The 14,130-nt window shown below is 42.5% G+C and overlaps 1 protein-coding gene across 2 annotated transcripts in view; it reads left to right on the forward strand.

Annotated features, from left to right (window-relative positions):
• TNC (tenascin C) overlaps nt 1-14,130 on the forward strand; it is a 99,219-nt gene that overhangs the window by 48,724 nt on the left and 36,365 nt on the right. For both annotated transcript variants that reach the window (XM_064291558.1, XM_010587700.3), the window contains exons 11-15: nt 3,490-3,762; nt 4,341-4,613; nt 5,225-5,497; nt 8,206-8,478; nt 10,709-10,981. In XM_064291558.1, coding sequence (XP_064147628.1) covers nt 3,490-3,762; nt 4,341-4,613; nt 5,225-5,497; nt 8,206-8,478; nt 10,709-10,981 — 1,365 coding nt within the window. The remainder of the gene's footprint in view (nt 1-3,489; nt 3,763-4,340; nt 4,614-5,224; nt 5,498-8,205; nt 8,479-10,708; nt 10,982-14,130) is intronic.

A 14,130-nucleotide genomic window follows, 5' to 3' on the forward strand; every position in this document is an offset into this window, starting at 1 on the left:
CTTTGCATGTACTTAGAGAGAGTGATAAAAAAAAATTGTTTTCTTCTATTCGCTTAGTCAACAAATATTTATGAAGTACCAGCTCTAAGAGACAGAAGTACTGCAATGAGCAAAATGAAGTTCCTGCCCTCGTGGAGCTTACTTCCTTTGGATGATAGATAGATAGATACATACATACATAGGTAGATACATAGATAGATACATAGACAGATAGGCAGGTAGAGAGAGAGGTAGAGAGAGAGAGTTGTAGATTGTTCTCGTTAGGTGCTGTTGAGTCAGTTCCACCTCGTAGCGACCCTATGTACCACAGAATGAAACACTGCCCCATCCTGCACCATGCTCACAATCATTAGGCTTGAGCCCATTAGATAGATTTTTTTTTTTTTAATTTCATTCTAAGGGTAAAGGCAAGTCCTTGGAGGGCTGAGAGCAGAAAAGAGATATTTTTAAAAGACTTTTCTGGCTGTTCTATGGGAATTAAACTGTAAAGCAGCAAGTGTGGGAGCAGAAAGACCAGTTAGGAGACCATTGCATAGTTCAGATTAGGAACGATGGTAGTTTTGAAAGAGATGGTAGCGCTGGAGAAAATGAGTACTGCACTGAGCAAAATGAAGTTCCTGCTCTCCTGGAGCTGACTTCCTTTGGAAGATAGATAGATGATGATAGATTGATTGATCAATTGATAGGTAGATAAATAGATGGATAGATAATTGCCACCATCAATTCTCTAGAATGGGGCAAAGGTAAACTTTAGCAGCCAACACTTCCAGCAGCTGGAAAGTGGGTGGTGTCCCCTTGGTGAACGGACCTGAGTGGGGCACCAACAGCATCCACTACAGACATAGCCACAGCACTTCCTTTCTAAATAATAAACTGATTCTCTTAATTAATTTGCCTACCAAAAAAAAAAAAAAGGCAAGAAAGAAAAAAGTGGAGGAGTAGGTGAAATATTTTGGTGGAAATATCATCACCATGACTATTAGAGCAACTTGACAGTATGTGAAAGTAAACCTAACAGCTGTATGGACAGCTGAAGCAAGGATCAGAGGCCATTGAATAAAAGCATCAGTGATCTCAAAAACCTGATTCAAAGAGAAAAGAAGATTCCCACCAGGAAGAGACAACTTTCAATGCGTATCTCCTCCTTCCCCGTGCATCTTTAGTGTAACAGCTGAACAGGCAATCCCATAATCACCTTCTTCCTCTCCCAGGTAGGTAACTCTCCTCACATCTCTTGCAATCTGAACCTGAAATTTCTTTCATGAAAAAAAAATAAACAAAATACCTTTCATGACACAATTAGAGGTAAGGCTAAAAAATGCAGATAGCTGGAGAGGAAGAGCAGTGATTAATTCACGCTAACAGGTAAATTGTCAATGTCAGATAAGTTCCTGACAAGCGATTTTTGATAGCAGAAAGAAAAAAAGAGGAAAGTAAGGTAAGAAGAGGAGTTTAAGGGCCATAAGAATCGTTAAGAATCAATTTCCTTGACTTTAGACTTGATTTTCTCCTATACCCCTTTTACACATGGAGACCTGTGGCATATTCAGATAGGACACCCTCCTGAATGTAGTTGTGCTTCAATCCAATGTTGAGGATATAACTGTGATATCTGAGAACACTGCCCCTGACTTCACAAGGACCAGCCGATTTAAGGACGGCTGACCCTTCCCCAAAACTAGATAGACCACTCTAAGTTTTGAGCCTCTCTTTCTCCAAGAGACCATGTTTGCATGTTAATAACTGCTATGAGGCCTTGAATATGAGTTCCAGGACATGAATCTGGGGGAACTGAGGAGCCCATAGAACGCAGGTCAAGACCAGAGATAGGCAAACATTTTCTGTAAAGAGCCAGAACAATTTCCATAAATATTTTAGACCTTGCAGGCCATATAATCTCTGATGCAAGTTGTCATCTCTGCCATTGGAGCACAAAAGCAGCCAGCAACAACACATGAATGAACAAGCATGGCTGTGTTCCAGTAAAACTTTATTTGCAGACATTGAAATTTGAATTTTACATAATTTTCATACTTCATGAAATATTCTTTCACTGGTTTTTTTTCCCAACCATTTAAAACTGTAACAACCCTAGCTTACTGACTGTCAAAACAAGTGGTGGGACAGATTTGGACCTCAGGCTGTCCTCTGCTCATCCCCGTTCTAGATCAAACAAGACTTGAAGGAGTGTAAGCTTTGCCGATATGAAACAATTAGGGAGAATATTCTCCAGAATTTAGAAAAGTCTGTGTTAAATAGATTCTAGAAAGGAAACGTATTCCCTTCTGGAAGGGTCTTCCTAATCAAATTGTGAGCTAAGATTTTCAAGTAAGAAGCCTGTTTAATGGATACATAGGGCTCATTTGCAATTAGCAGCAATGTTGGGCATTCATAGAAAAACAATTTATTCTTTTAAATGAGCAAAAGACAGTTTCTACACTCTTGTTTACAGGACCCATTTCCTGAGAAAAGCCTTTCTTCCTAGGTCATGCAAAGTCCACTTAAGCTCAGCTCTGGGCAAATTATCTTCCTTAAGGCAGATTTTGTAGTCTATTCTGTGTGTTCAGGAAATGAATGAAGATGGTGCATTCAATTTTAATTGCGCTTTGTAAGTCGTTTTTCCCAAGACCTCAATCTTTCTTTCCATCCAGTAGGGGACAATTTTTCAAAGACTCACTGCCTTCCTCAGTTCTGCCTTACTTGTACTATGTTAATTTATCCTTACTCTTTACAGACGTGGTTTGAGTATATTGGTTTGAACCCCAGAAATTTACCAAATCCCAATATAAAGAAACTGTAAAATAGGCCTGCCAGAAGAGACTGAGGAGGCATGAAAAGAAAGGGAAAACAGAGGAGCCAACTGACTCAAAATATAGAAGGCAGAACAGCTCAGATCAAAGCCACAGACAACCTGAGGGTTCCTTTTTTATGATGAGAGGCACTTTCCAAAATGGAAACTAAATCCCAGAATGCCACTAACATATACCTATAAACCAAAAAAAACAAAAAAACCAGCTCATTACCATTGACTCTATTCTGACTCATGATAACTGCATGTACTGAGCAGAACTACTGCATCGGGTTTTCTTGGTTGTAATCTTAATGAAAGCAGATCACCAGGCCTTCCTTCCCTGGCACCTCTGGGTGGGCTTGAACCACCGAACTTCAGGTTAGTAGTCGAGTACAAACCATTTGCACCCACCAAGGACCTACATATACCTATAAAGCATTTAAATCTACAGGATACTGGTCAATAAGAAAATACTGTTTCTCAAAAACTAACCCAATATGCATGAAGACAAAATAACCACACTGATTTTTCTTTTGGTATTTTAAGGAAGAAAGGACCACTAAGGGATGGAGTGAGCAAAACACAACCCCAGGCTCTGGTGGCCTGTCCTCACTGCCAGCAGGTTTTCCATCTCTAGGTTCCAGGATGGATGTGTTTCGAGGGCTGATTTAACTGATTCCATCTCTGTCATTATTCAGAACAAGCCCCTGAACTGGGAAGCTTCACAGTGACTGAGGTTGGCTGGGATGGCCTCCAACTCAACTGGACCGCAGCCGACCAGGCCTATGAGCACTTTGTCATTCAGGTGCAGGAAGCTAACAAGGTGGAGGCAGCTCAGAACCTCACGGTGCCTGGTAGCCTGAGGGCTGCGTACATCCCAGGTCTCAAGGCTGCCACCCCCTATACAGTCACCATCTATGGGGTGATTCGGGGCTATAGAACACCAGCACTCTCTGCCGAGGCCTCCACAGGTACCTCTTACCTCTCTACCCATAGCTTTGTTTTTCTCAACAGGAAACTACCCAAAGATAGTCAGATACAACTATCTTTTGAATGGCCTTGTTCTTCCATATGTTGTAACGCTTCCTTTGGTGTCTATTAATGGAGGCCAGGCCATCGAGTTGCACAACGCAGAGGCACTGTTCAGACTGTACACATGTGGACAATGCCTTCTGGAGCTGTGCGGAGTCCAGCCTCTGGGGTTATATACACAGCTCCAAGGGAGGAGCCCTTTAGCCTCATAAACAGGCTTACTCCTGTTAGGGATATTAAGGCAATATATTTAAAGGGGGGAGGAGAGGGAATCACAAAATTAATCCCCTCATCCCCTGGAAGTTTGCGCTAATCCCTAATAAGATAAGAAAACAAATATTTTCCTACACCTCTCCCTCTTTGCTATATTTCTAAAATTTAGGAGACTGCATGATAACGGTGCTTATCTAAAGAAAGACACATTTTTCAAGTAACATAAAGTTTATTCTTGTGTTAAAGATTCCCTGGACCTTGTTGTATGATTTGATCATTTAACTAGTTCTTTGTTCTTCTCCAGGGGACACTCCCAAGTTGGGAGAGGTAGCAGTGACCGAGGTGGGCTGGGATGCCCTCAAGCTCAACTGGACCGCTCCAGAAGGGGCCTATGAGCTCTTTTTCATTCAGGTGCAGGAGACAGACACATTAGAGGCAGCCCACAACCTAACAGTCCCGGGAGGACTGAGGTCCGTGGACCTCACTGGGCTCAAAGCAGACACTCATTATAGCATCACCATCCGTGGGGTCACTCAGGACTACAGCACAACCCCTGTCTCTGTTGAAGTCTTGACAGGTATCCTACACTAATTCATTAATTTTCTTCCTTATCTTTGTCTTTTCTCAGGAGGGATCAGAGCCCTGTCCTGCTCTAAACTATGTTCAGCTCTTACTATGTTGGGCGAATACCCATGAATCATCCTTGCTTCTTCCCAAATGTCATACTCCCTTATATGGCCTGGTCCTAAGAGTGGCGTGGTAGCCCATCCCATGGAAAATTCCACATACTCTCCCTGTACAAAACTGAGAGGTGGCTTTTCTTTCAAAGCAAATTTTAGTCATAATATATAAGAAGTTGGGAAGCACAACTTGAAAGTGAAAATTTTAAAAAAATAGCTCTGAGCTCATTTTCAGAGTGCTCCAGATGACTCCCCAAAGCCCGATTTACATATCAAGAATGGAAGTTGTGAACAATTCCTGAAACTATATTTCATTCCCGAAAGCTGAATAGAAAAACTCTGGCTCTGGCACCAACAATTAGAGTGCTCGATACCTGCTGTAAATTATGCACCGTACTCAACATTAACCAGACAGCTCATCCCAACCTTAGTGGAAATACCAACTCACCTGAATCCCACCATACAGTTGCCTTCTTTAGTAACTCAGTAACTCTATGTCCTTGTGCAGAGGAGGTTCCAGATGTGGGAAACCTAACAGTGACCGAAGTTAGCTGGGATACCCTCAGACTGGACTGGACTGCCCCACATGGAACCTATGAACAGTTTGTCATTCAGGTCCAGGAGGCTGACCGGGCAGAAGAGGCTCGCAATCTTACAGTTCCTGGCAGCCTGCGTTTGGTGGAAATCCCAGGCCTTAGGGCTGGTACTTCTTACACAATCACTCTGCAAGGTGTGGTGAGGGGCCGCAGCACTCGACCCCTTGCTGTGGAAGTCATCACAGGTATCTGATCCTCCTTCCAGACCACTTACGAAGACTGTCATTGCAATAGAGAAAAGTCCCCATAAGGCAGGGTCCTACCTTGATGTTGTTGACAGGTAGCATGAACACAAGCTCTAACTAAGGAAGATCTGGGTTAGAATTCCACCTTACTGGCTGAATATTCTTGGGTAGATTAGGTTACATCTCTAAGCCTTCTTGTCTCATCTTTAAATCAGAGGTAATACCCCTACTTCAGAATACTGTCATGAGCAATAAATGAGATATTGAATGGAAGTGCTTAACAATATCCCCAACACACAGCAGGTATTCAACAGTTCAACAGTAAATAGCTAAATGTGTTGTATGGCAACAGACTCATAACAACAGCATAAACCATAAGGCTGTGGCACAGGATAAGACCAGAGGTTTCTAGAGAAAGTTTATCAGTAGTGGCCTTGGAGTCACTAATGCCGTCCAACTTGTAGTCACATCTCTGCAGAATAACCTTTGCAAATGTTGTAGTCACCTTCCACTGAAATTATCCAAGTCTCTCTAACAAATACTCAAGGCTGAAACATTTCCAAGGAAGGGCAGCCACATTTGACCTCGATGTTCTTCATTCAATTTGAGGGGAAAAAATAATCTCAATTTGTCCCCTGCAAATATGCTGCCCCATCTGTTATAGAAGATGGTGGGCTGTTCCTGAGGATTCTAGAAATAGCTTTAAAAAGAGCCCTGGTGGTACAACGGTTAAGTGCTTAGAAGCTAACCAAAAGGTTGGCAGCTCAAACCCACCCAGTGGCTCTGCTGGAGAAAGATCTGGTGATCTGATGCCATAAAGATTACAGCCTTCGAAACCCTATGAGAAAGTTCTACTCTGTCACGTGGTATCACTATGAGTCAAAACTGACTCAAGGGCACCTAACAACAACGGACAAATGGACCAAAATTTCGGTAATAGTGGTTTTTTGCCCTTCTCTATAGACCCAGGGTTTTGACAATGCCACTCAAATCACCTAATTCAAAAAAAAAATCATTTTCTTGCTCACAAATGCCAAATAAACTTGGTCCTTGGTGGGAACTTCACACAGTTGCAAAAATATGAAAGGTGATAGATACTGTGAGACACCTAAGCTGACCAAGTTGTCCTGTATTTCCTGGAATATTTTCACACGAAACAAGAGCAAAAGTACCTTTAAGACAGGTGAGCTCCGGATGCTGGACACTAATAATCTATATCTATAGTTTTCGAACTTCTTTTAGCAGCAACACTCCTTTTGCAAATGTAATCTCACAAGGAGCCCCACAATTTGACAGATAAAAGAGCAGCTGTTCTCTCTGAGCTGGGAAGGAGGAGGGGCTGCCCACCGCCCATGTCCCCACTCCAGTTCTTCCAGAAAGACCCCCCATCTATGTAAGCACAGTTTGAGAACAGCCGCTGTGGGAGACAGAGGCTTCCCAGACTCTTGCACTGCCTCTTGCACTGAACCCTGGGATACTTGAGAACAAATATCTTATACTTTTTTTTGGTTGCAATCCCCAGAGATATTGACGTATCTCATTGTTAAACCACGGCCACTTCAGCCTTAAAGACAGAGACTGAGAGATTGCATTTAACTCTAAGAAGCATCCCACTAAGCTCTGGGCTTTTCCATATTCCAAATCCAAGCTTTCTCAGTCAGGGGTAATAACTACATCAAATTTCCATCCTACATTGTAAAAAATAATAATGTCCCCTTCTCTGAACCAGTTACTGAGAAAACCATAATCACTTTTACTTAAAAGTAGGCACGCTCATTTCACACAAACGGTCTCGCTTCGTGATGTAGCCATTCTTCATTCAGACACAAAGCGAGCACCACTGGACTAAGGCAGGAGGAGAAGAGCCAGCCAGCATTTTGTACATAATCTCTGATCCCCAAGCTCTGAGAAAAATCCAGAGCAAAAACAACATACTTGTCAAAGCTTGAAACAGCACATGCTTTATAAACCCAGACAGAGAGCATGAGCCCAGCAATGAGATCTCTCTAATTTCAATAATGAAAAGAAGCAGGCAATTCTCCCTACATGACTAAGAAGTTCCAAGGAAAAACAGCTAAACAAGGGTATGTATTTTTAAGCTGCCACCTATCAGGCTTTCACTATATCTCAGGATAAGTTTATCACTTATTTTCTAAAGGAAAAAATATTTGTAAGATGCTTATAAATATTTTATCATTTAATCACCACATAATACAATGAAATGGGTACGACCGGCCCATTTAAAGATGAGACTGAGCATCGGAGAGAAGCAGGGTGACATGCCCAAGATTACGCAGCTAGCAAATATCAGCGTTGGAATTCTAACCAAGGTTTATTTGCCTCCAAAACCTGCATGTCTAACCATTCCCTACCTCCCTCACCCTGACCCACAATCCTATCTTTTCCCTGTGCCTTTAGCTGCAGGTGGCACAGACTCAGAGGCCTCCCTACGGACCGTGCATTGCCCAGATGTCATCGCCATCTTGGGGATGATAGATGCAGACATTCCCTTTTCTGGTCACATCAGTTCCTGAAGAAAGCTGTGGTCAAAGTACCAGGGTTCAAATTGGAAATGCCCAGAGACCAGGACTGACCAGAAAAGCCCTTCTCTCACCCCTTTCTCTCTTTCCTGGAGCTGGGCTGTGGGACGTTTGGTTTCCTCATGCTCCCTTTTGAGAACTGACCAATACTTCTCTGTCCTTCTTCAGAGGAACTCCCCCAGCTGGGAGAGTTGGCCGTGACTGAGGTTGGCTGGGATGGCCTCCAACTCAACTGGACCGCAGCCGACCAGGCCTATGAGCACTTTGTTATTCAGGTGCAGGAGGCTAACAAGGTGGAGGCAGCTCAGAACCTCACGGTGCCTGGTAGCCTGAGGGCTGTGTACATCCCAGGTCTCAAGGCTGCCACCCCCTATAGAGTCACCATCTATGGGGTGACTCGGGGCTATAGAACACCAGCACTCTCTGCCGAGGCCTCCACAGGTATCTTCTTCTCAAAGTTTCCCCCTGCCCGCCACAAAAAAAAAAAAAAATTCCCTGCTTCTTTTCAAGAGACCTTGCAGGAATGAGCTTCTCTCCATAGCTGACTTCTCTGTGCCCTTCAGCTGCTGGCTATGCATGCTCAGACACCTCCCAGTGAGCTGTGCCTTATTCCAGATACCATTGCACCTCAAGGGTGAACAATGCAGATGTTGCCAGTCCCGGCCTCCAGCCTCCCAGCCTCTCTCCTCCAAACTCTGCCTGGCTGATCTTACAACTACATCTCTTTTAAAGCATGGCTTTTTTGTTTCAAGAGACAGCCTGGAGGTTTTAATTCTCCAGTGCTTGGTTATAACTGAAAGCCCATCCTTCCCATCACATGAGCTCTGGTGGAACACAGATTATTTACTTTAGAGAGGCTTTTGCTAGTTGGAGATGGTGCTTCCCCATCTCCAGGTCCTTCAAGGGCTTAGGTACTGTGGTTCTTGCATTTATAAAATGCTTCTTTAAAATGCACTGAGTATATAATAAGAGAACTGAATTAGCCTCCTCCGGGTAACTGTCTCAGATACTAAGTCATTGTTAGAACATCAAATTACCAAACACTAGACCAAAAAAAAAAAAAAAAAAAATCACAATTATGACTGGAGACTGTACCCAAGAGAAAGCCATTCATTAGCAGAAGTACACCCAACAGTATCTGGCACAAGGAACGTCCCAGGCTGTGAATGTCAACAAACTGATAGCCCTTTTGCCCTTCTATTCAAGAGCTGGCACATGCCCTACCCCAGACCCAGGAGGGTACATTATAGTTGACTCATCACTGTTCCGGAGTCACAAGGCATTCAGTGTTTCTTCAGGAGCCTGCTGAAAAGAGCAGCCCTTCCCCAACACGGTCTTCAATTGCTTATCTTCCTATGTGCCTAGACTGGTTTGAAGCTCGATAGCGACTTGGTTGTTTTGTTTTGCATATGCCTGCCCCTCTATTTATATGCTTATTGCAATTAAATTTTCATGACAAACCTATAGGTCCTAGTTGATTGTGGCAAACACACATCCACAGTCAGCCCCAATCATTTCAGTAACTCTCACTGAGATAAATATAAAACACAGACAACTTCTAATGACAATGGCCTCGAAGTGCCTTGAAATTGGCAGCTCTGCTGAGGCTGCCCTGAATGTATAGGGGCTCTTTATCTGGCATCCACAAACCTTCCCTTCCCAGAAGGCAGAGAAGTCACCTGCCACTTCTGATCTTTCCTGCCAATCTAGTGATTTGGATGACTTTCATCTTTTTTTCTTTTCTTTTCTTTTTAATGATAGCAACATTCTTACTTTTGATGAGTTGGTCTGTGTCTCACCAAAACTGTTGGGTTGGCCTCAGAGATTAGGACTCTTCTCCTTCCTTGCTAACCAGAAAGTACTAGCTTTTCAAACCCTGCTTCTGCCTCTCCTCTGCATGTTTTATTCCTGTCATTTCTTGGCCGAAAAGGCTTGCCTGAACTGCCTTGTCTTGGCTTAGCTCTCTTGACTGGCAATGCAATACTAGCCTTCTTGGACCACATAGAAGGTGTTAAGAGAGATGGTGCTATTTTAATAGAATATGAGAAAGGCTGACCTTTTTTCAAACTATAAAGAAAATACCAAGAATTGCACCGACAAAATTGCCAATTCCCTTTAAGGCAGAAAATCAGAAGCCTCAAGGTACCACCTTGAGAGAGTAATGGCATCAGAATTATTTCATTCTTATTTGAACAGATGGGAGCTCTCTCAAAGCAAAAGATGCCTGCAGGAGGGAGCCAAGTAATCTTGGTCTCCTGGGTGCAATTTAAGAGCCCAGAAGCTGCCAGCACTCCTATCTTTTGACGGATGGCCAGCACCCCTGAGGTGGGGCTCCGGGAAGCATCCAGAGCTGAGGCACAGGAATTCCTGATGAGATCATTCAGTTCTTCTTCCTTCATCAGGATCTCTTGGCCAGGGCCTGATCACGTGTAACAGCTGCAGAGCTGAGGAATTTGTCATACCCTCCTCGGTTGCATTTTTCTTTTAACAAAGACTCTTTTTCTATTTCATTGGCGCCGGTAACATTTTGCTTCATTTTGGCCCTAACCCTGAGCTAACAGATCTTTGTATCCAGCTACGGTTCTATTAACAAACTCAATCTTAAAACATAAGTCAAATGATTAACACTAATTTGTCTTCTTTTTCTTCTCTCCCATCTCTCCTTTTTCAGCCAAGGAACCTGAAATTGGAAACTTAAATGTTTCTGACATAACTCCTGAGAGCTTCAATCTCTCCTGGACAGCTACTGATGGGGTCTTCGAGACCTTTACCATTGAAATTATTGATTCCAATAGGTTGCTGGAGACGGTGGAATATAATATCTCTGGTGCTGAACGAACCACCCATATCTCAGGGCTCCCCTCTAGTACTGATTTTATTGTCTACCTCTCTGGACTTGCTCCCAGCATCCGGACCAAAACCATCAGTACCACAGCCACAACAGGTACATGTGCCTTCTCCCATTTCTAACACCTTCTCTCCAGAGTATTCTTTGCAGGGTGAAGCTACTTCCTCTCCTGGTGCGTCGAACGAAGCACAAGCCACAGTGCACTAACTCTCCCATGGTACCAGGTTGGAGCACTATTTAACGTATTTCTTTCTGACAGCAGCCCAGATGGTGGCTTTCCATAGAGCCATTTGCCTGAATAATCAGCAGCCAGAACAATTGCAGAATGAAATGTAGTTTGGTCCAGACTGTCATACGGAAATCAGGAGAAAAGAATTCTACTCTTCAATAACTAAAAAACCATAACTAGAGTTGTCCTTGACTCGGAAAGATGTTTGAACGAACCAAAGAGGTCTTAAAATTTATATTCTTTGTTAACCTAATGCCTTTGACCTTCTAAAACCCAAATATCCTAATGATTTGATGGAATTCGGCTCATCGTGTATTTTTTTTTTTCCAAACTGGGAAAGTGAAGAGAAAGAGTAGTGACTGCTCATCAGATGAGTATAGGAGGTAGCCTTGCCATTCAGACCACCCCAATTCCAACACTATGTCTAGAAGAAAAGACTGGGCCATGCTGTCTTTTTCCCATAACAGTGAATGGCAGATGACAAGAAAGTAAAATAGTCTTGTTGAAACAAAGAACTTGGCTAACAAAAGAATAAACTGCTCTCTCTCTAAATTAGGGTTTTTGTGAGATACATACTATGCCAGGTTCCCTCGGGCATGGAGCCAAAGAGAACCCTACATAAATTTAGAAAGGAGAGATTTGTCCATTCAAAATAGCCTTAACACATTTTGGTCAAAGGTCATGGCCATCTTGACAGATAAATAAGATATCACGAACTGAAAATAAACAGGGTATTTGTGGAATAAACACAGGGGCATTTCTCCTTATAGTGCCTCATATTTTGGGAAATCCAAGAAGCGGGTTAACACTAACATCGAAATTATCTATCAGCTAAGTTTCCCATGGTTAAGAGAGGACTTCTCTGTAATCTATGTGAGACTACAAATTGTTATCAAGGTGGTCCATAGAAAAGGCAAAGAGATGGCATTATGTAATTCCTATCTCAGCCAGACTGAAGTATTCAAAAACCTAGAGGAGAAAATCAGTCAAGCATATATATTTGTTTTTCAAATTGTTTTTTAACAAAGGGCAATTTCTTTTACTGGAGTGGGCGTAAATCTAAAACTTTATGGATTTAGTCTTATGTGTTTTGATTTTGACCCTATAATTTGTTTTAAATTGACCCCCTTTCATATTTGTTTCTTCTTTCTTTAGTAGCTGAACCTCTGCTTAGCCACCTCACTATCTCAAATGTGACCTGGGACAGTGTGTCTATCTCCTGGAAGGCTCAGGAATCCTCCTTTGATAGCTTTCTTGTAGAAGTTAGGAATTCTGACCACCCCCAGGAGACGGTGGTGTACTCTGTGCCTGGGGTGTCTCGCAGCTGTGTCATCACCAACCTCAAAGCTTCCTCTAATTACACTGCCCACCTCCATGGGCTGATTGGCGGGCAGCACGCTCAGACCCTGATGGTCCAAGCAACCACAGGTATTTCCATTATGGGTTGTTTACACTCCGTTGAACTTCAGCATTCCAGAAATCACCCGCTACCCAGTTTTCATCCTCACAGTCCCTCTGGATCCTTCTTGGATTTGGTAGAACCATCCAAATCAGGGCTTTAAAGCTTTCAAATAACTCTCACCCCAAATTAAGGAAGTTCAGCGTCAGCCTCTTTTTTCCTAAATATCCACTCACATCTGGATTGCTCTGTTTGTTTGTATATCATTAACCTGACTTGCTTTGGTCGAATTTCTAAATCATCCTTTCATCTAATCTTGAATAATCTTTTCCAATACCGCCATTATCATCTGCCTGTGGTCTTTTTAATCAAGAGTTGCCTATGTCCTGTTCAAAGTGATGTATGCACGTCACACTTTGTTCCTTGTTCAGAATGATCTACTCTCTCTTTCTCTCTAGCAGGATCTTAAATCATGTAACGTTGGCGCTCCTAATATGCTAAGAAGAGACTCTAAAACACACTCAAGCAACTACATGGGTCTCATCTTGTTCTTGAGACTTTTATTTGTCCGGATTCCCTCAAAACGGACTTCTCTTTTTTGATGTTTCCTCTGTCAAGCATGTTTTGTCACCCATTGGTATCTGTCACATAGTGTCCAAATCTTACTGGCATCCATCATCTTGTCCAAATCTTGGTGCATGTGGTGAACACTCAGAGCATTACATTTTTTTCAATGTCTGTCTTTCCTAGAATCAGACAGCATGTCAAGGAATTGTTTTAAAGAATTAGCAGAGGCAGGAGAAGAATGTCCCTTGCTTGTATGGCACGCTAACCATACACTAACTACCTTTTTTTTCCTGAGTTTTTTCTTACGCCCCACTTTTCAGCTTTTTTGCATCTTTTGCAAAGACAGCTGGAGATCAAGGTGACCTCAAGACCTTAGGTCTTATTCTGCACGGCTAATGTGTTGGCACTGCCAGTCTCTGTCTGATAGCATGGGAAGAGTCCTAACATGTATCCTTAATTTGGGAGATTATTTCTAAAGCAAAATGTAGAGAAAGAGCTAACAGATTTTCACTTGGAGGATTTTATCTTTTGTGTGGTTAGGGTATTTTGCCAATCTTTTTGCTGAAAACCGTAGCAGCATTAGCTTCTCAAACTAATTGCAAAGTAGGAAATCCAACGCCATGGCACATGGCTATGCTTTGCTTCTGAGTCAGATTCTTTCATCCTTAGAGACTTTGTGACATCAAATTATGCTGTAAATTGTCCTTTTAAAGTTGACTCAAATGAGTCCCTTCTTTCATCTGAATATTAAAGCTGAAGAAAAAGAATACCCAAGTCCTTGGGAAAAATATGGCTTTTTCCCAGGACTGAATCCTGATCCTAGTATCCCAATCCTCCTGGATTGTTGCCTCTTTCTAAAATGCAGACTGGTTCGAATTCATTTTAATGTTACTATGATGTCATAAATAAGCATTTTGGAGGCTACTTCCATATACATGTTAGTTGAAACTAACTCTACGGGCCCGCTACATTAAATGAGTTGCTGTCATCACTGATAGTCTGAACTTTAAGAGAGAAGAGAACTATAACCTCAGTAGAACCATTCATCTT

Source organism: Loxodonta africana, chromosome 9 (assembly GCF_030014295.1).
Source record: "Loxodonta africana isolate mLoxAfr1 chromosome 9, mLoxAfr1.hap2, whole genome shotgun sequence".
NCBI lineage: Eukaryota > Metazoa > Chordata > Mammalia > Proboscidea > Elephantidae > Loxodonta > Loxodonta africana.